Source organism: Hypanus sabinus, chromosome 14, assembly GCF_030144855.1.
Source record: "Hypanus sabinus isolate sHypSab1 chromosome 14, sHypSab1.hap1, whole genome shotgun sequence".
Classification (NCBI taxonomy): Eukaryota; Metazoa; Chordata; class Chondrichthyes; order Myliobatiformes; family Dasyatidae; genus Hypanus; species Hypanus sabinus.
The window spans coordinates 102,593,217-102,615,718 of record NC_082719.1 but is presented as its reverse complement, the minus strand read 5'-3'; the positions used below and the strand labels follow the sequence as shown (position 1 = coordinate 102,615,718).

Here is a 22,502-nt window from a genome sequence, read left to right as displayed (position 1 = left end):
TAAAGTAAACTAAATAGTGCACGAAGCAAGGAAAAAGTACTGAAGTAGTGTTCATGGGCACATTGAAATCTGATGGCAGGAAGGGAAGAAGCTGTTCCTAAAGTATTGAGTATACTCCACCTTGTACCTCCACCTTGATGGTAGCAATGAGAAGAGGGCATGTCCTGGGTGACGGAGGCCTTTAATGATGGATGTCGCCTTTCTGAGGCATCACCTTTTGAAAATGTCCTGGATGCTGTGGTGGTTGGTGCCCACGATGGAGCTGGCTGAGTTTACAAATATCTGCAGCTTTTTCTGATCCTGTGCATTGGCCCCTCCATGCCTGATGGTGATGCAGCCAGTTAGAATTTGTGAGTGTCATTGGTGACATGTCAAGTCTCCTCAAACAAAATATAGCTGCTGTTGTGTCTTCTTTGTAATTGCATCAATATGTTGCACCCAGGATAGGTTTCCAGAGATGTTGACACCCAGGAACTTAAAACTGCTCACCCTTTCCACTGCTGATCCCTCTATGAGGACTGGCATGTGTCCCTTCGAATTATCCTTCAAGTCCACAATCAGTTCTTTGGTATTACTAACATTGAGTGCAAGGTTACTGTAGCAACACCACTCAACCAGCTAACCTATCTCACTCATGTACGCCTCATCACCATCTGAAATTCTGCCAATAGTTTTGTCATGGGAAAATTTATAGAAGGTGTGGGTGTAGAAAGAGTAGAGCAGTGGGCTATGCATGCATCCTTCAGGTCCATCTGTGTCAATTGTCAGCAAGGAGGAGATGTTATTTCTGATCAACGCAGATTGTAGTCTCTCGGTAAGGAAGCTAAGGATCCAGCTGCAGGGCAAGGTAAGGAGCCCCAGGTTTCAGAGCTTGTTGATTAGAACTGAGGGTGTGATTCTGTTGAACGCTGAGCTATAATCAATACAATGGATGGCATCTGTTGTCTCAGGAGATCATGGATCTGCACCTGGAAAGTCTTGCTTAGGCCTCTCCAGGGCGCAGGCCTGGGCAAGGTTATATGGAAGACCAGCAGTTCCCAAGCAGCAAGTCTCCCCTCTCCACGCCGCCGATGTTGTCCAAGGGAAGGGCAAGGGCCGATACAGCTTGGCACCGGTGACGTCGCAGGAGTTGCCAGAGTGAGGTTGAAGACAACATCGGACTTCCTTAGGGGCTGCAGCTCCAGATTTGTCTTCAGGGTTTACTCCCGAAGCCTTTCCCATAAGTGGGTATGGCCGCAAGGCAGCAGAAGTTTGAAATCAGAGTTTTCCCTCTCTTAGATGGACTGCATTCCCAGGCTGACGAGCTACATCTACTCGAAGCAGTGGTTTTAAGGCACCAGGACCCACCTTTGCCCCTTCTCCTGTCAGTAGAAACAGTTTCGCCGGGCTTAGAGGCTAAGTCAGACGCGAAGGCCAGGAGTTGGGCTGGGTTGTCAGAGGCTATTTGAGGAGCATGCTTAGATAGTGGGAGCTTGTCCCCACTTCCACTCCTCACTTGACAACCTTGTAATCAATAAACAGCAGGTATTACTATCGCCTAGGTGATCCAAGACTGAATAGAGAGACAGTAAGATTACATCGGCTGTAGACCTATTGTGGTGATAGCCAAATTGCATCAGATCCAGGACCTTGCTTAGGCAGGAGTTGATTCTAGCCATGACCTCAAAGCAATTCATCTCAGTAGATGAGAATGTAACTGGGCGATAGTCATTGAAGCAGCTCACACTACACTTCTTGGGCGCTGGTATATCGTCGCACTTCTGAAACAGGTGGGAACCTGCTACTGCAGTGGTGAGAGATTGAAAATGTCCTTGAACACTCCTGCCTGTTAGTTAGCACAGGTTTTTAGAGCCCTACCAGGTACAGCATCAGGGCTGACACCTTACAAGGGTTCAAGTTCTTGAAAGATGTTCTGATGCCGTTCTCCAAGACAGAGATCACATGGGCACCTGTAGGTAGATGACCATAACTGCACACAATAATCCAGAATTGGTTTCACCAATGTCTTGTACTACTTCAGCAGAACATCCCAACTCCTGCACTCAACACTTTGATTTATGAAAGTCAATGTGCAAAAAGCTTTTATGACCTAATGTGACTTTATGACTTTACAACCCTGTGTGCCACTTTCAGGAAATTATGGATCTGTATCCACAGATTCCTCTGTTCTACCATGTTCATCAGTGCTCTACTGCTCACAGTTTAAGACCTCTCAAAGTGCAGCACCTCACACTTGTCTGCATTAAACTCCTTCTGCCATTTTTCTGCCCAGTTTTCCAACTGATCCTGATCCTCCTGCAAGCTTCGATTGGTGTCATTCGCAAATTTGCTGATCCAATTAACACATTATTATCCAGATCACTGCTATAGATGACAAACAACAACAAACCCAGCATCAATCCCTGTGGCACCCCACTATTCACAGGCCTCCAATTAGAGAGGCAACCGTCTGCTATCACTGTCTGGATTCCCTTGCAAAGCCAATGCCTAATCCAATTCACAACCTCAGCTTGAATGCCGAGCATCTGCATCTTCTTGACCAACAATCATGTCGGACCTTGTCAAAGGCCTTGCAGACAACATCAACTGCCTTGTCTTCATCAATATTCCTGCTAACTTCCTTGAAGGACTCTAAAAGATTTGTTAAATATGACCTACAACTTACTAAACCATGTTGTCTATCTGAATAGTTATAGATCCGGTCCCTTAGAATACCTTCCAATAAATTAACTCATAGTTGATGTCAAACTCATCAGCCTATAATGTCCTGGTTTATGTTTAGAGCCTTTATTGAACAACGGAACAACATTAGCTATCCCCCAATCCTCTGGCACCTCACCTGTCATTAATGATGTTTTAAATATCTCCACTAGGGCCACTGCAGTTTCAGCACTAGTTTCCCACAAGGTCCAAGGGAACTGTTTGTCAGGTCCTGGGGAGTTGTCCTATAATTTGCCTCAAGACAGCAAACACCACCTCCCCTGTAACCTGTATTCAGTATATGACCTCACTGTGTTTTGCTTCACTTCGTTAGACTCTGTCCACTTCCCAAGTAAATACAGATGTAAGCAATCTATTTAATATTTCCCCATCTCTTTTGGCTCCATGCATAGATAATCACAATGATCTTCCAAAGGACCAATTTTGTCCTTTACTGTCTTTTTTCTCTTAATCTAACAGTAGAAGCCATTAGGATTCTCCTTCACCTTGGCTACTAGAGAAATCTCGTGCCTTCTTTTAGACCTGGTTTCTTTCTTAAGTGTTCTCTTGCATTTCTTATACTCTTCAAGTATCTCATTTGTTCCTGCCTGCCTATACCTGCTTTTTTCTTAACCAGGGCCTCAATATCTCTCAAAAACAAGGTTCCCTAAACCTGCTCCCCTTGTCTTTTATTCTGACAGGAGCATACAAACTTTGTACTCTCAAAATTTCACTTTTGAAAGCTTACCACTTACCAAGTTTTCCTTTGCCAGAAAACAACCTGTCCCAAACCACACCTGTCAGATCATTTCTGATACCATCAAAATTGGTCTTTCTCCAGTTTAGAATTTCAACCTAGGGACCAGACCTGTCCTTCTCCATAATTATCTTGAAACTGATGGCATTGTGATTACTAGATGCAAAGTGTTCCCCTACACAAATTTGTCACTTGTCCTGTCTTAGTCCCTAATGGTAGATCCAGTATCACACTCAATCTAGTTGGGACCTCTGTATGTTGATTAACGAAAATTTCCATTTCCTCTAGCATTTTATGTGTGGTCTTTTTTTTCTATGGGAGATCTTTTCAGGAATCAAGCGGTTCTCCGTTAAAAGAGGGAGAGGTGGAGCAGATTTGAGGAAACCTCTGTCCTTTCTTTAGCCAGAGAGTCCTCCATCAGGATTCTTGGCTTAAAATGTTGACTTTTACTCTTTTCCATAGATGTTGCCTGGCCTACTGAGCTCCTGCAGCATTTTGTGTGCGTCACTTTGAATTTCCAGCACCTGCAGATTTTCTCGTGTTTGTAGGTTCTTGATTAATCAGGGTGTCGACGGTTATGGGGAAAAGGAAGGAGAATGGGGTTGAAAGGGTTAATAAATCATCCATGATGGAATGGCGGAGCAGACTTGATGGAATAAATGGACTAACTTTGCTTGCCTGTCTTCTGGTCTTACAGACAGAAACATACCTTAACAATAACTCTACTTCAAACTTTGAATTTCACAGCACTGATACCTGCAGAAAAAATGGTCTTGTTGCAGGTTTACACTGCTGTTTCTGCATGTTCACATTGCTGATGTGTGTGTATATTATGGCCAAAATGTTAACTAAACAGGTGTGGATGACAAGGCCTCTTGAGCCTTGATATTCAATAATATCATATCCTATCACATAGAAACACAGAATACAGCACAAGACAATGGGACAGTGATGTGCTGATCTACATAACCTTACTCCATGATCAATTTGATTCTTTCCTCCGTTGGATTAGACTGAATAATTGTTACTTTCTTCGCCAAAGTTACAAGGGGGATGTCAGAGATATGTTTTTCACAGAGAGTAATATGCACTGCCAGCAATGGTGGTAGAGGTGGATATAACAGACTCTTTTAAGAGACTCTTAAATAGATACATAGAGTTTAGAAAAATAGAGGGCTATGCAGTGGTAAATTCCAGACAACTTCTAGAGTAGGTTATAAGGTCTACACCACATTGTGGGCCGAAGGGTCTGTAATAAGCTGCAGAATTTCTGTGTTTCTATATTTTTAATCTATGCCTGCTTGCATTTTATATAACTACCCACCATATATACATGTAACTATTTAGTCTGTTTCCCAGGGGTCACAGTATGTAAACACAATTGGTCAGTGTGTCCCTCAGTGGTCACAGTATGTACAGTGCCCATAAAAAGTATTCACCCCCTTGGAAGTTTTCAAGTTTTATTGTTTTACAACATTGAATCACAGTGGATTTAATTTGGCTTTTTTGACACTGACCAACAAAAAAAGACTCTTTCATGTCAAAGTGAAAACAAATTTCTACAAATTGTTCTGAATGTATTACAATTATAAAACAGAAAATAATTAATTGCATAACAACTCACCCCCTTCAAATCAGTATTTAGCAGACCAATCTCAAAGAAGAGGAAATCTGAAAATGCTGGAAATCCAAGCAGCACACACAAAATGCTGGAGGAACTCAGCAGGCCAGGCAGCATCTATGGAAAAGAGTACAGTTGAAGTTTTGGGCTGAGACTCTTCAACAAGACTGGAGAAAAAATGCTGAGGTGGAGGTTTAAAAGGTGGGGGAAGGGGATAGGTGAAACCTGAAGGGGGAGGGTTGAAGTAAAGAGCTGGGAAGTTGATTGGTGAAAGAGATACAGGGCTGGAGAAGGGGGAGTCTGATAGAAGAGGACAGAAAACTATGGAAGAAAGAAAAGGGGGGGGGAGGAGCAGCAGATGGAGGTGATGGGCATGCGAGGAGATGAGATAAATGAGGGAAATTGGAATGGGCTTTGGTGAAGGAGAGGTGTGGGGGATGTCCATGCCATCAGGTTGGAGACTACACAGATGGAATATAAGGTATTGCTCCTCCAACCTGAGTGTGGCCTCATCATGACAGTGAAGGAGGCCATGGATGGACAATGGAATGGGAATGGGAAGTGGAAGTCAAATGGTGGACACTGGGAGATCCCGCTTTTTCTGGTGGACAGAGCGTAGGTGCCTAGTGAAGCAGACTTCCAATCTATGTTGGATCTCACCTACATAGAGGAGGCCACACCGGGAGCACCGAACACAGTATATGACCCCCAATACACTCACAGGTGAAGTGTCGCCTCACCTGGTAGGACTGTTTAGGGCCCTGGATGGTAGTGAGGGAGGAGGTGTAGGGGCAGTATGTAGAACTTCTTCCAATTGCAAGGATAAGTGGCAGAAGGGAGATCAGTGAGTGGGGAGGGATGAATGGACAAGGGAGCTGCATAGAGAGCGATCCCTGCAGAAAGCAGAATGTAGGGTGAGGGAAGGATGTGTTTGGAGGTGGGAGCCTGTTGGAGATGGCAGAAGTTATGTGCTGGGCGCAGAGGCTGGTAGGGAAGTATATGAGGACAAGAGGAACCCTATCCCTGGTAAGGTAGCGGGAGGTTGGGGTGAAAGCAGACTTGTGTGAAATGGAAGAGATGTGGTTGAGGGCATTGTTGATGGTGGAGGAAGGGAAGCCCCTTTCTTTGAAGAAGGAGGACAACTCCTTCATTAAGGAATGAAAAGCCTCATCCTGCGAGCAGATGCCATGGAGACAGAGGAATTGAGAGAAAGGGATGGTGTTTTTACAAGTAACAGGATAGGAGGAGGGATAGTCCAGGTAGCTGTGAGAGTCGGTGGATTTGTAATAGACATCAGTAGATAATCTGTCTCCAGAGAAAGACAGAGAGATTGAGAAAGGCAATACACACAAAATGCTGGAGGCGTTCAGGAGACCAGGCAGCATCTAGGAAAAAAGTACAGTTGAGGTTTCCAACCAAAACCCTTTGGCAGGACTAAATAGTTTTCAGCCCAAAATGTTGACTGTACACTTTTCCTAGATGCTGCCTGGCCTGCTGAGTTCCTCCAACATTTTGTGTGTGTTGCTTGGATTTTCAGCATCTGCAGATTTTCTCTTGTTTGAGATTCAGAAAGGGGAGTGAGGTGTCAGAAATGGACCAGGTAAATTTGAGAGCAGGATGGAAGTTGGAGGCAAAGTGAATGAAGTTGGCGTATCCCTCATGGGTGCAGGAAGCAGCACCAATGCAGTAGATGCATCTTTGGCAGTAATTAGGTTTCTATCAGCTTTGCACATCTGGACAGTGCAATTTTCCATTTCCTTTACAAAACTGCTCAAGCTCTGTCAGATTGCATAGGGATCGTGAGTGAACAGCCCTTTTCAAGTCCAGTCACAAATTCTCTGTTGGATTGAGGTCTGCACTCTGACTTGGCCACTCCAGGACATTAACTTCATTGTTTTTAAGCCGTTCCTGTGTAGCTTTGGCTTTGTGCTTGGGGTCTTGCTGGAAAACAAATCTTCTCCCAAGTTGTAGTTCTCTTTTAGACTGCATCAGGTTTTCCTCCAGGATTTCCCTGTATTTTACTGCATTCATTTTACCCTCTACCTTCTCAAGCCTTCCAGGGCCTGCTGCAGTGAAGCATCCCCACAGCATGATAAGCCACCACCATGCTTCATGGTAGGGATGGTGTGATTTTGACCGATGGCCAAAAAGCTCAATTTTGGTTTCATCAGACCATAGGACCTTCTTCTTGCTAAATTTGGGGTCTCTCATTTGACTACTGGCAAACTCTAGCTAAGATTTCATGTGAGGTTTTTTTCAACAGTGTCTTTCTCTTTGCCACTCTCACGTAAAGTGATGACTGGTGAAGCACCCGGGCAACAGTTGTTGTATGCGCAGTCTCTCCCATCTCAGCTACTGAAGCTTGTAACTCCTCCAGTGTTGTCATAGGTCTCTTGGTGGTCTCCCTCACTAGTCCCCTCCTTGCACAGTCACTCAGTTTTTGAGGATGGCCTGCTCTAGGCAGATTTACAGCTGTGCCATATTCTTTCCATTTCTTGATAATCGACTTAATTGTACTCCAAAGAGATTCAGTGACTTGGAAATTTTTTTCCATCCATCTCCTGAATTGTACTTTTCAATAAACTCCGCATGAAGTTTGCTTGAAGTGTCCATTTGTCTTCATGGTGTAGTTTTTGCCAGGATACTGACTCACCAGCAATTAGACCTTCCAGATACAGGTGTATGTTTACTACATTCATTTGAAACACCTTGACTGCACACAGGTCTCCAAAAACAGATCTCCGTTTAACTAATTATGTGACTGCCAAAGCCAATTGGCTGCAACAGTAATGACTTGGTGTGTCATATTAAAAAGGGTGAATACTTATGCAATCAATTATTTTGTGTTTTTCTGTATAATTAATTTAGATCACTTTGTAGAGATCTGTTTTCACTTTGACACAAAAGAGTCTTTTTCGGTTGATCAGTGTCAAAAAAGCCAAATTAAATCCACTGTGCTTCAATGTTGTAAAGCAATAAAACATGAAAACTTCTGGGGGGGGGGGGGATGGTGAATACTTTTTATAGGCTCTGTATATCCAGTTGTTCAGTGTGTCCCCTGGTAGTTACAGTTCTTTGTAAGTTCTGGAAGTTACTCCTGGTATCGCATTATTTGAATAAGGGCTATTTGATTGGTTAACTCTTATCTATACTTTTGAATGGAATGTCTCAGATCAATAGTATAAGAAGGACTGAACATGTTGGCTTGCCATCTTTGTTTCTTCTTTCCTTCCCCTACCACAGCTCTGTTTCCACATTTTTTTGTTCTATTACTGCTTAATTAAACAATCATGAAACGTTGAAACAAAAACATCAGAATCCTAAACCTCCTATACAGCCTGTAACTCTCCATTTCTCTTACATCCATGTGCCTACCCAAGAGTTTCCTAAACATCCCTATTTATCAGCCTCTACCATCACCCCGGCAAGGTGTTCCAGGGACTTAACATTTTGTGGAAAAAAACTACCTCTGATATTCCAGTTATAGTTTCCTCCAATCACCTTGGATCTGTGGATAACAAGAATACAGAATAGTTTGCAAATCTCACTTTCAGTTTCAAATTAATCAGTTACACAAGGTTCCTTTGGTTCGCATTTACTGGTCTTCTTATCTTTCTGAGTCATTTGCTATCTCTTAACAAGCATAGATAAAGATTTATTTCTACTACCAAAGGTCATGACCATGTACTTTCCAACATTGTATTTCATTTGCCACTTTCTTGCCCATTCTCCTAATCTGTCTAAGTCATTCTGCATCATACCTGTTTCCTCAACACTACCTGCCCCTCCACCAATCTTCGTATCATCTGCAAACTTGGCAACAAAGCCATCTATTCCATCATCTAAATCATTGATATACAGCATAAAAAGAACTGGTCCCGAAACCAACCCCTGTGGAACACCACTTGTCACTGGCAGCCAACCAGAATAGGATCCTTTTATTCCCACTCACTGCCTCCTACCAACCAGCCAATGCTCTAACCATGCCACTAACTTTTCTGCAATACCATGGGCTCCTATCTTGGTAAGCAGCCTCATGTGTGGCACGTTGTCAAAGACCTTCTGAAAGTCCAAATATACAACATCTACTATATCCCCTTTATCTATCCTACTTGTAATCTTCTCAAAGAGTTCCAACAGGTTCATCAGGCAATATTTTCTCAAAAGGAAATCATGCTGGCTTTCTCTTATCTTGTACTGTGTCACCAAGTCCTCCATAACTTCATCCTTATCAATTGACTCCAACATCTTCCTAAACACAGAATTCAGGCTAACCGGCTTTAAATTCCCTTTCTTCTGCCTCCCCCTTCTTGAAGAGTGGAGTGATATTTAAAATTTTCCAATCTTCTGGAACCATTCCAGAATCAAGTGATGTCAGGGGTAAGTTTTTTACACAGGGAGTGGTGATGGCATGGAATGGGCTGCCAGCGACTGTGGTGGAGGCAGATATGATAGGGTCTTTTAAGAGACTGCATGGAGCTTAGAAAAATAGAGGGTTATGGGTAACCCTAGGTGTGCAAAGCCTTCCTCACCACTGAGCACATCTACACACAGCATTGTCTCAGGAAGGCATTGTCCATTATCCCCATGATTTACACCTTAAGGCATGGCTCATGCTGATAATGATATCTGCTTTTGCAAAACATAATGGGCATTCAGGATAAAGATTGATATATCAAAGGAAATGTCATTACCAAGCTTCTCTACTGAGGAATGAAAACATTACTTCTAGCTTTTTTTTTGCAATCAGTGTATATTCAAGTACTGAGTAAACATCACATGTTTGTGGTTCAAACAAGCCCAGTTTGTCATTTTTATCAGTGTATCAGTTTTGTGTTGGGATAACAAAATGTAGTGTTTGCAAAAGTAACAGATACTATCTACTTGAAACAGCCATCGATTTCCTGGAAAGGATCCTGACGTTTAACTCGATGGATCGCTTAACAGCGGAAGAGAGCTTGGCGCATCCCTTTATGAGCCCTTACTCGTGCCCACAGGATGAGCCAGTGTCTCAGCAGCCTTTCAGGATTGAAGACGAGATAGATGACATACTACTGATGGAAGCAAGCCAGAGCCAGATGTTCAACTGGGAAAGGTATAAAAGACTGAGTCGAATTACCTTTAGTAAATTAATCCGCACCCCCATTGTGACATGTCAGTCCATAGCCTCTTCTGCTATCAAGTTGGAGGATCATAAGATACAGGAACAAAATTAGGCCATTTGGCCCATCGAGTTTGCTCCACCATTCAATCATGGCTGATCCTTTTTTCTCCCCTCCTCAGCCCAATTCCCCAGCCTTATTCCCGTAACTTTTGATGCTGTGTCCAATCAAGAATCTATCAAGCTCTTCCTTAAATATACCCAACAACCTGGCCCCCACAACTGCCTGTGCTAGCAAATTCCACAAATTCACCACTTTCTGGCTAACAAAATTTCTCCGCATCTCTGTTTTAAATGGACACAGCTCTATCCTGAGGCTAGACCCTCTTGTCCTAGACTCCCACAAAATGGGAAACATCCTTTCCACATCTACTCTGTCTCGGCCTTTCAATATTCAAAAGGTTTCAATGAGATCCCCCTCATCCTTCTACATTCCAGCAAATACAGATGCAGAGCCAGCAAACGTTACTTGTATGATAATCCTTTCATTCCTGGAATCATCCTTGTGAACCTCCTCTGGACCCTCTCCATGCCAGCACATCATTTCTTAGATGAGGAGCCCAGAACAGTTCACAATACTCAAGGTGAGGCCTCACCAGTGCCTTATTAAGCCTCAGCATCACATCCCTGCTCTTGTATTCTGGACCTTTTGAAATGAATGCTAACATTGCATTTGCCTTCCTCACCACCAACTCTTCCTGCAAGTTAACTTTTAGTGTGTTCTCCCAAGTCCCATTTCATCTCAAATTTTTTTTGATTTTCCCCCTTTTTAGAAAATAGTCTGCACATTTATTTCTTCCACTAAAGTGTATGACCATGCAATTTCCAACATTGTGTTTCATTTGCCACTTTCTTGCCCATTCTCATTATCTGTCTAAATCCTTCTGCAGCCTACCTGTTTCTTCAACTCTAACTGCCCCCTCCACCAATCTTTGTATCATCTGCAAACTTGGTAGTAAAGCCATCTATTCCATCACCTAAATCATTTATATACCCCATAAAAAGAAGTCCCAACACCAACCCCTGCGGAACACTACTAGTCACTGGCAGCCAACCAGACAAGGATCCTTTTATTCCCACTTGCTGCCTCCTACCGACCAGCCAATGCTCTAACCATCCAGTAACTTTCCAGTAATACTATGGGCTCTTAACTTACTTGGTAAGCAGTCTCATGTGTGGCACCTTGTCAAAGGCCTTCTGAAAGTCTAAATATACAACATTCACTGCATCCTCTTTATCTATCCTACTTGTAATCTCCTCAAAGAACTCCAACAGGTTTGTTGGGTAAGATTTTCCCTTAAGAAACCATGCTGACTTTCTCCTATCTTGTCCTGTGTCACCAAGTGCTCCATAACCTCATCCTTAATAATTGACTCCAACATCATTCCAACCACTCAGATCAGGCTAACTGGCCTGTAATTTCCTTCCTGCTGTCTTCCCCCTATCTTAAAGAGTGGAGTGACATTTGCAGTTTTCCAATCCTCCGGCACCATGCCAAAGTCCAACAGTTTTTGCAAGATCATTACCATTGCCCCCACAATCTCTTCTGCTACCTCTTTCAGAACCTTAGGGTGCAGATCATCAGGTATGGACTTATGTACCTTTAGGTCTTTCAGCTTTTCGAGCACTTTCTCCCTTGTAATAGTAACTGCACCCACTTCTCTTCCTTCACACACTTCAACAACTGGCACACTGCTAGTGTCTTCCTCAGTGAAGACTGATGCAAAATACTCATTTAATTCATCTGCCATCTTATCGTCCCCAGTTATTATTTCTCCAGCCTTATTTCCTCGCAGTCCTTTATCCACTCTCATCTCTCTTTTATTTTTTACATACTTGAAAAAGCTTTTACTATCCACTTTAATATTATTTGCTAGCTTGCTTTCATATTTCATCTTTTCCCTCCTAATGATTCTTTTAGATGCTCTCTATAGGGGTTAAAAGCTTCCCAATCCTCCGGCTTCCTCCTAATTTTTGCTTTGTCATGTGCCTTCTCATTTGCTTTTACATTATATTTGCCTTCGCTTGTCAGCCACAGTCACACTATTTGCTATTTGACTATTCCAAAAACAAGGAATACATCTATCCTGCACCTTCCACATTTTTCCCAGAAACTCACACTGTTCCTGTCTGATTAGCCTCACTCATTGAGGGCATGAATGTCAATTTTTCCACTTGTGGTAATTGTTCCCCCTCCCTCTTCCCTCTTCAATTTCCCCACTCTGGCTCACCTCTTACCTCTTCTCATCTGCCTATCACCTCCCTCTGGTGGCCCTCCTCGTTCTCTTTTTCCCATGGTCCACTCTGCTCTCCTATTAGATTCTATTTTCTCCAGCCCTTTACCCTTACCTCTCACATTCAAGATTATTTCAACCCCCCGCCCCCCCCACTTGGCTTCACCTATCACCTCTTACCTCGTATGCCTTCCCCTTCTTATTCTGACATTTTCCCTCTTCACTTCCAGTCCTGGAGAAGGGTCTTGGCCCAAAGGAACTTTCATTTCCATAGATGCTGCCTGACCTGTTGAGTTCTTCCAGCAATTTGTGTGTGTTGCTGTGGATTTCCAGCATCCGCAGAATCTCTTGTGTTGATGATAGCCAGTGTATCTGATAAGAGGCTGTTCTTTCTGAACAGTCTATTATTCTTTATAACCGATGTATTGTTGGAGCTTATGGCATGTACATACATCCTTAACTCTCATAATCAATTCTTCATCATTGAAGAAACTGGTAATTAGATTCATCACATGTTGCTAGCACGTACAGTGAAATGTGTGGTTTGTGTCAATATCCAACACAGTCCGAGGATGTGCTGGGAGCAGCTGTAGGTATCACCATGCTTCCGGTGCCCACAACCTGTACACCTGCTAGGAAAGCAGGGTGGTAGGATGGAGATACATCTCTACCAAAGGCAGTGTAGGGTGCTACTTCCCTCCACTAGCCTGCAGGTCACCCTTGGGCAAGATATAGCACCTGCTTAGCCCTCCTCTCCACTCAGGGTCACATGAAGCCATGGGAGCAGGTGGTAGATGGTCATATGATCAGATGGTGCATATCACAAGTCCAGGTTATGCAACCACTGACACCAGGCAGACAATCTCTGAAGAGTATTGATAATGACTGGTAAAAACACCCATCCTGTAAAGACACTACCCAGAAAAAAGCAATGACAAACTACTTATGGGGAAAAATTTTCCAGGAACAGTCAGGTCAAGAGACCATGATCACTCATGTTATACGACACAGCACATAATGTTGATGATGGTGGAAGACCAGAGCACCCAGAGAAAACCCACGAGTTCACCAGGAGAATGCGAAATCTCCTTACAGACAGTGATGGGAATTGAACCCTGACCGTTGGTCCTGCAAAGTGTTGTCCCACAGGCCGAAAGGGCAACAGGATGGGAAACTCTGATCCTTCACTGACTGGTCAGTCGTACTATTTCTTTAGTCAAAAGGTATTAATTTGTGAAATTTGTTGCTATATGCAGCTGTGGAGGCCAGGTCATTGGGTGTATTTAAGGCAGAGATTGATAGGTTCATGATTGGACATGACATCAAAGGTTTTGGGAGAAGGGCGGGAACTGGGGTTGAGGAGGAGATAAAAAAGAAGGATCAGCCATGATTGAATGCCAGAGCAGACTCAATGGGCCAAATGGCCTAATTCTGCTCCTATGTCTTATGGTCTTGTGGTCCACTCAAGTACTCCAGATTCCTCTGGCGCAGTCATTTAAACACTCAGCCTCAGATTCAGATTGAAAATCAGATTTATATCATGAAATTTGTTGGTTTGTACAGTGTCATACATAGAAACAAATTATAAATTACAATAAGAAATATATCTATAAAAATTTTAAATTAAATAATTCATCCAAAAAGTGAGCAAAAACAGTTAGGTAGTGTTCATCGGATGGTTCATTGTCCATTCAGTAATCTGATGGCGGAGAGGAAGGAGCTGTTCCTGAAAAATTGAGTGTGTATCTTCAGGCTCCTGTGCCTCTCTCTGATGGTAGTAATAAGAAGAGGGAATGTCCTGGGTAATGAAGGTCCTTAATAATGGATGCCACATTCTTGAGGTATCTCCTTTTGAAGATGTCCGTGATGCCAAGGAGTTTAGTGCCCATGATGGAGCTGGCTGATTTGCAACCCTCTGCAGTCTTTTCCATCCTGTGCATCATGTCCGCAGTGCCACTCCATACCAGATAGTAGATTCAAACCCCTAAGTCTAGGCTGAATTACCAGTTTAACCAGACTCAATGGAGAGCAACTGAAGCCAGCCTCCCCAGCCTGAACGTGAATGGACACAAATGAACAGGGCCCCCTGTCGGCGGCTGGGCCGGCAAGTGATAGGACAGTCCGGGAAAGGAGCAATTGGAGGGAGGGATGCTCTCTGTTCTTAGGGGCTCACTCAGAGATGGACATCAAGTGTGGCTGGTATATCATCAGCTCTGTGGAAGACTGCATTTGGTCTTCCCAAAGCTTGTTGGTCTGCCAACACATCGAGGGGAATGCTGCCAACTGGCACGGTGCAGGCTGCAGGAGTATGTGCTGAGGGAAGCACTGAAGCTCGGTGAGGAAGAGCACCAGTCCTATTGGAGAGGGAGGGGCCAGGCTGGGGGAGGAAGTCTCTCAACTATTGTAATAGTCAGTATATCACTCCAGGGAGACTCATGAGTAGCAACAATCCAGTGGTTTGAAGGAATGGAATAGCTTAACACATTATCTGTGAACGTAAGAATGGGAAGATATTGCACAGTTTATTCTGATAGAAATTTCTTTTTATTATGAATAAAGTTTATGTTCATATAAATAAAACCAGGGATCAGCCCAAACCCCTCCTGTAAATCGAACAAAGGGAATGAGAGAATTGTACGCAATATTGAAAGACCTAGACAGAGTAGATGCAGAGAGGATGTTTCCTATAGTAGGAGAGTCTAGGACCAGAGAGCATAGCCTCAGAATAGAGGGATGTCCATTTGGAACAGAGATAAATCGGAATTTCTTTAGCCAGAGGGTGGTGAATCTGTGGACTTGCACCATCCGACTATTCAACCTTTAGAATTAAATCTCTAAGCCACATATTTCATTGATGAATATCATATTTGTACAAAGTTAGAATGTAAATAATCTGATAACATACAGTCTTTTAGGAGATTGTCCATTCTCTCTGCAACCATGTGAGTTTCCTCCAGCTGCTCCAGTTTCCTCCCATATTTCAAAGACATATAGATTAGTAAGTGTGGGCATATCACATTGGCACAAGAAGCGTCACAACACTTGACAGTAAATGTTGACTCTTTATTCCTTTCCACAGGTGCTGCCTGACCTGCTGAGTTCCTCAAGCATTTTGTGTGTTTGGTGGTCATAACCACATTCACAACTCAATATATTCAATTATTTCAGCAATCTCCCAAGGGCTGTAAACAGAATGCAGGCATATTAATGGATTCAGATTTATTCATCACAGCTACATTAAAACATACAGTGAAATTCATCATTTGCATTATCAATCACATCCTAAGGAAGTGTTGGAGGCTGCCACAAGTGTCTCCACACATTCCACTACCAACACAGTATGCCACCAGGTTCAGCAGAACAACACAAGCAACAGACACGAGGGCAAAAGGAAAAATGGAGGGTTATGTAGGAGGGAAGGAATAGAGTGATCTTAGAGTCATACAGTCATAGAGCACTACATCACTGAAACAGGCCATTCAGCCCATCTAGTCCATGCCGAACTGTTATTCCATCTAGTCCCATCGACCTGTACCTAGACCCTCAGAATCAGAATCAGAAACAGGTTTAATATCACCAGTATAAGTCATGAAATTTGTTATCACTGAGGCAGCAGTATAATGAAATATATATTAATAGAAAAAATAGAACTATGAATTAAAGCAAGTTTTTAATATATAAAATAGTTATTTTATATTAGTTTTAATTCTTTGTAAAATAATTATATAATAGTTTGATTTATATTAAATAAGTAGTGCAAAAATAGAAATAAAAATGTAGTGAGGTCGTTTTCATGGGTTCAATCTCCATTCAGAAATAGATGGTGGAGAGGAAGAAGGTGCTACTGAATCATTGAGTGTGTGTCTTCAGGCTCCTGTACCTCCTCCCTGATGGTAACAATGAGAACAGGGCATGTCCAGGGTGATGGGGGTCCTTAATGAGGGATGCGGCTTTTTTGAGGGATCACTCCTTGAAGATGTCCTGGACAGCACGAAGACTAGTACCCACAATGGAGCTGACTAAGTTCCTTGTCTGTAACTGTCCCATTCATGTACCTATACAAACTTCTCCTAAACATTGCATTCAAACCTGCTGATTTGCAGAAGCCCAGTTTTAAGTTTTGCAACACACACAAAACGTTGGAGGAACTCAGCAGGTCAGACAGCATCTATGGAAAAGAGTAAGCAGTCGACATTTCAGGCCGAGACCCTTCTTCAGGACTGGGGAAAAAAGATGAGAAGTTAGGGCAAGAAGGTGGGGGGAGGGGAGGAAGAAGTTCAAGGTGATAGGTGAAACCTGGAGAGGGGGAGGGGTGAAGTCAAGAGCTGGGAAGCTGACAGTTGAAAGCGATAAAGAGATGATGAAGGGAGAATCTGATAGAAGGCCATGGAAGAAAGTGAAGGGGGAAGAGAACCGGGGGGGAGGTGTTGGGCAGGTAAAGAGATCAGGTGAGAGAGGGAAATGGGAATGGGAATGGTGGTGGGGTGGGTGCAATTACCAGAAGTTTGAGAAATCGATGTTCATGCCATCAGGTTAGAGGCTACCCAGACGGAATATAAGGTGTTGTTCCTCCAACCTGAGTGTGGTAATGAGGTAGGAGGTGTAGGGGTAGGTGTAGCACTTGTTCCACTTGCAAGGATAAGCACCAGGAGAGAGATCAATGGGGAGGGATGAATGGACAAGAGGAACAACACCTTATATTCTGTCTAGGTAGCCTGTAACCTGATGGCATGAACATCAATTTCTTGAATTTCCAGTAATTTCCCTCCCCCCCCCCCCCCACCATTCCCATTCTCATTTCCTTCTCTCACCTTATCTCCTTACCTGCCCATTACCTCCATCTGGTGCTCCTCCCCCTTCCTCTTGTGCAATGGTCTTCTACCCTCTTCTCCAGCTCCTTTATCTCTTTCACCTATTAGCTTCCCAGCTCTTTATTTCACCTCTCCTCCTTTCACAATTTCACCTACTGCCACCTCGTACTTCTTCCTTCCCTGCCCCCACCTTCTTGCCCTTACCTCACCTTTTTCTTCAGTCCTGAAGAAGGGTCTCAGCCCAAAAGATTGACTGTTTACCTGAGGTGCTGCCCAGCCTGCTGAGCTCCGCCAGCATTTTGCGTGTGTTGCTTGGACTTCTTTTCAGCATCTGCAGATTTTCTCATCTTTGTTGTAATTTTTGTATTTCACTTCGGCAGAGAAGCAAGGTCTAAAAATCGTTGATGATTAAATAGTGTTTAATCACTCTCCCTCCAAGGGTGCTGTTAATGGGGAGTAAGGTGATGAGGCAGCACAATTCATTTCTGTCCTGAGAATAATAAATAGCGATCTTGTATCCACCAATAGTCCAGAGAGCTAATTAGTCATTTCTACTCTGCTGATCTGATGTGAGAATGCTTTCCCACAGGGCAGCAATGGTCTTCTAAGGCCATTGTCTCACTCAGTTCAAGGCACACAGATTAATAATGCACCACAGAGAGGAGATGGGGTAAAAACACACATAACCACAGATTTTAAAGTGCAAAGCTCAAAGCTAAAAATTCAAAGTAAATTTATTATCAAAGTACATCCAGTTCTGTGCAAGTCTTAGGAACGTATATATAGCTAGGGTGCCTAATACATTTGCACAGTATAATGATAATTTTATGTATTACACTGTACTGCTGCCTCAAGAACAAAACAAATTTAATGACATATGTGAGCTTAGACTAGTGGCCAATTCGGACATTGGAAGTTTTGACAGGAGAAGCTTCAATCTCGTCCACTGCTCAAGTACAAAAGACAGCAGCGAAAAAGAGCTTTCTTTGATCAGCAACCAATTGGCATTTGGGATTGATTAGCAAGAGAAAATTAAAAGGAGGCAGGGGCAAGCACAGCAGCCATTGTCTGAATGGACAGAGTCAGAGTGGTCATCTTGAAGTTTTAGCAAAGAGAGGTTCAGTCAGATAAAGCAAAAGAGAAGAAAGGCTCTTTTTTTTTTCCTTTCTTTCTTAACATCTGCTCATCTGGGATAGAAGAGATGCCCAGGTGGGATAGTTGAATGCTCCTCTTGTGGGATGTGGGAAGGCAAGGAGACCTCCAGTGTCCCTGAACACTACAACTGTGAGAAGTTCATCCAGCTGCAGCTTCTAACAAACCACGTTAAGGAGTCGGAACTGGAACTGGATGAACTCCAGATCATTCATGAGGCTGATGGGCTGATAGGACATATAGAGAGGTAGTTACACCCAAGGTGCAAGACACAGGAAACTGGGCGACAGTCAGGAAGGGGAAAGTGGTTAAGGAGCCAGTGCAGAGTACCCATGTGGCCATCCCCCGCAACATCAGGTAAATCACTTTGGATACTGTTGGAGGAACGGGGGATGACCTAACAAACGAAAGTCACAGTGGTTGGGGTATCTGGTACTCAGTCTGTCTCTGTGACTCAGAAAGGAAGTGGAAGGATAAGAGGCATACTGCGGTGATAGGGGATTCATTAGTTACGGGACTGGACAAGGAGTTCTGTGAGTGAAACCAAGATTCCCGAATGGTATGTTGCCACCTGGATGCCAGGGCCTGGGAAATCTCATATTGAATCCTCAGCATTCCAAATTTGGAGGATGAACAGCCAGAGATCATGGTCCATGTAGGTACCAATGACATGGGTAGGATGAGTGACGGGGTTCTGCACAGGGAATTCAGAGAGTTGGGTGCTAAGTTAAAGAGCAGGACCTCCAGGGTTGTGATCTCAGGATTGCTACCCGTGCCACGTACTAGTGAGGCCAGAACTAGGAAGATTAAACAGTTTAATACGTGACTAAGGAGTTGGAGTAGGAAGGAAAGCAAAAGATTTTTGGATCATTGGGCTCTCTTCCAGGAAAGGTGGGACCTGTACAAAACAGATGCTTTGCACCTGGACTGGTGGGGGACTAATATCCTAGCAGGAAGGTTTGTTAATACTGTATGGTGGGTTTAAACTAGATTTGCAGGGGGATGGGAACCAGAGTGCTAGAACAGTTAGTGGAGAGGTTGTGAAGAAAGATGTTGCTAAGATTGAGCATGGTGCAACTAGTGTCCTGAGCTGTGTATGTTTCAATGCAAGAAGTATCGTAAGAAAGGCAGATAATAGTGCTGAAGAGAAGGTAATTGGTGTACAAACAGAGGTACCAGGTAGTAAGGAGAGGCTGTTGATAGGGCAAATTTGCAGTCAACAGGGTAAGTTGCAACATAAAAGATGGACAAGATCGAAAAGGGTGAATACAGGAAATAAGGTGTTGTATCTGAATGCACACAGTATACAGAATAAGGTAGATGAACTTGTAGCACATTTGTAGATTTGCAGCTATGAGTTGTAGGCCTCAATGAATCAGGGCAGAAAGATTATAGCTGGGAGCTTAATGTCCAAGGATACACTTTGTTTTGAAAGGATAAACAGGAAGGTGGGGGGGGGGCAGTGTTGTTCAGTTGCTAAAAAAAGAAATCAAATCATTAGAAAAAGGAGACATAGGGTTGGAAGGTGTTGAATTCTTGTGGATAGAGCTAAGAAACTGCAAGGGTAAAAAGACCCTGATGGGAGTTGTATACAGACCCCCAAACAGTAGTAAGAATGTGGTCTACAAATTACAATGGGAGATAGAAAATGCATGCCAGTAGGGCAATGTTACGATAGTCATGGAGGACTTGAATATGCAGGTAGATTGGGAAAATCAGGTTGGCTAGATCCCAAGGGGAGAATTTCAAGAGTGCCTACAGAATGACTTTTTAGAGCAGCTTGTGGTTGAGTCCACTAAGGGGATCAGCTATTCGAGATTGGGTGTTGTGCAAGGAACCAGAATTGATTAGAGAACTTAAGGTAAAAAGAACCCTTAGGGACAAGTGATAAAATATGATAGAATTCACCCTGCAATTTGTGAAGGAGAAGCTAACGTCAGATGTATCCATATTACAATGAAGAAAAGGGAATTACAGAGGCATGAGAGAGGAGTTAGCCAGAATTTATTTAAAAAGAACACTGACAGGGATGATGGCAGAGCAGCGATGGCTGGAATTTCTGAAAGCAATTCGGAAGGCACAGGATATATACATCCCAAAGAGGAAGAGGTATTCTAAAGGAAAGATGAAACGAGAGGTCGAAGCCAACATAAAAGTCAAAGAAATGGCATATAATAGAGCAAAAATTAATGGGAAGTTAGAGGATTGGGAAGCTTTTAAAAACCAATAGAAGGCAACTTAAAAGGTCATTAAGAAGGTGAAGATGAAATACGAAAGTAAGCTAACCAATAATATATACCAAATGTTTCTTCAGTTACCTGAAGTGTAAAAGAAGTGAGAGTGGATATCAGACTGCTGGAAAATGATGCTGGAGAGGTAACAATGGAGGACAATTGAATGGCTGTTGAACTGATTAAGTATTTTGCATCTGTCTTCACCGTGGAAGACATTAGAAGTACAGTGGAAATTCCAGCAGTCAAGGGTCAAGAAGTATGTGAAGTTATCAGAACTAGAGAGAAGGTTCTTGTGAAACTGAAAGGTCTGAAGGTAGATAAGTCACCTGACCAGATGGTGTACAACCTAGAGTTCTGAAAGAGGTGGCTGAAGAGATCATGGAGGCATTAGTAATAATCTTTCAAGAACCACGAGATTCTGGATTGGTTCTGAAAGACTAGAAAGTTGCAAATGTCGCTCCTCTTTTCAAGAAGGGAGGGAGGCAGAAGAAAGAAAACTATTGACCAGTTAGTCTGACCTCAGTGATTGGGAGGATGTTGGAGTCAATTATTAAGAGTGAGGCCTTAGGATACTTGGAGACACTTGATAAAATAGGCTGTATTTTCAGCGAATATTTTCCCTCAAGGGAAAATCATGCCTGACAAATTAGTTGGCATTCTTGAAGAAATAACAGGCAGGATAGACAAAGAAGAATGGGTTGATGTTATGTACTTGGATTTTCAAAAGGCCTTTGACAAAGTGCCACACATGAGGCTGCTTAACAAGCTATGAACCCACAGTATTACGGGACAGATTCTAGCATGGATAAAGCAGTGGCAGATTGGTGGGAGACAAAGAGTGGGAATAAAGGGAACCTTTTCTGGTGTTGTTCCACAGGAGTCTATATTGGGACTGATTCCTTTTATGTTATATGTTAATAATTAGGATGATGGGATTGATGGCTTTGTTGTAAATTTGCAGATAATATGAAGATAGATGGAGGGGCAGATAGTTTTGAAGAAGTAGCGAGACTACAAAAAGACATAGACAAATTAGGAGAATGGGCAAAGAAATGGCAGATGGAGTACAATGTTGGGAAGTTTATGGTCAGGCACTTTGGTAGAAGAAATGAAAGGGTTGACTATTTTCTAAATGGAAAGAAAATACAGAAAACTGAGGGGCCGTGGGAGTCTTCATGCAGGATTCCCTAAAGGTTAATTTGTAGGTTGAGTTGGTGGAGAGGAAGGCAAATGGAAAATTAGCATTCATTTCAAGAGGACTAGAATATAAAAGAAAGGGTGTAATGTTGAGGATTTATAAAACACTGGTGAGGCCTCTCTTGGAATGCTATGAGCAGTTTTGGGCCCCTATCTTAGAAAGGATGTGCTGAATCTGGAGAGGGTTCAAAGGAGGTTCACAAAAATGATTCCAGGATTGAATGGCATGTCATATGAAGAATGTTTGATGACTCTGGGCCTGTATTCACTAGAATTCAGAAGAATGAGGGATGACCTCATTGAAACCTATCGAATAGTGAAAGGCCTTGATAGAGTGGATGTAGAGAAGATATTTCCTACGGTGGGAGAGGCTAAGACCAGAGAACACAGTCTCAGAATAGAGGAGTGTCCTTTTAGAACGGAGATGAGGAGGAATTTCTTTATCCAGAGAGTGGTGAATCAGTGGAATTCATTGTCCCAGGCGACTGTGGAGGCCAAGTCTTTATGTTTACTTTAGGCAGAGGCTGATAGATTATTGATTGGTCAGGGCATGAAAGGATATAGGGAGAACGCTGGAGACTAGGACTGAGAGGAAAATTGGATCAGCCATGATTAAATGAATGAACAGACTCGAT

The 22,502-nt window shown here is 43.0% G+C and overlaps 1 protein-coding gene across 5 annotated transcripts in view; it reads left to right on the top strand.

The window, feature by feature from the left end:
- The window catches only part of LOC132405029 (mitogen-activated protein kinase 4-like), a 93,218-nt gene that overhangs the window by 58,095 nt on the left and 12,621 nt on the right, over positions 1–22,502 (top strand). For all 5 annotated transcript variants that reach the window (XM_059989729.1, XM_059989727.1, XM_059989731.1 and 2 more), the window contains one exon: positions 9,972–10,173. In XM_059989729.1, coding sequence (XP_059845712.1) covers positions 9,972–10,173 — 202 coding nt within the window. The remainder of the gene's footprint in view (positions 1–9,971; positions 10,174–22,502) is intronic.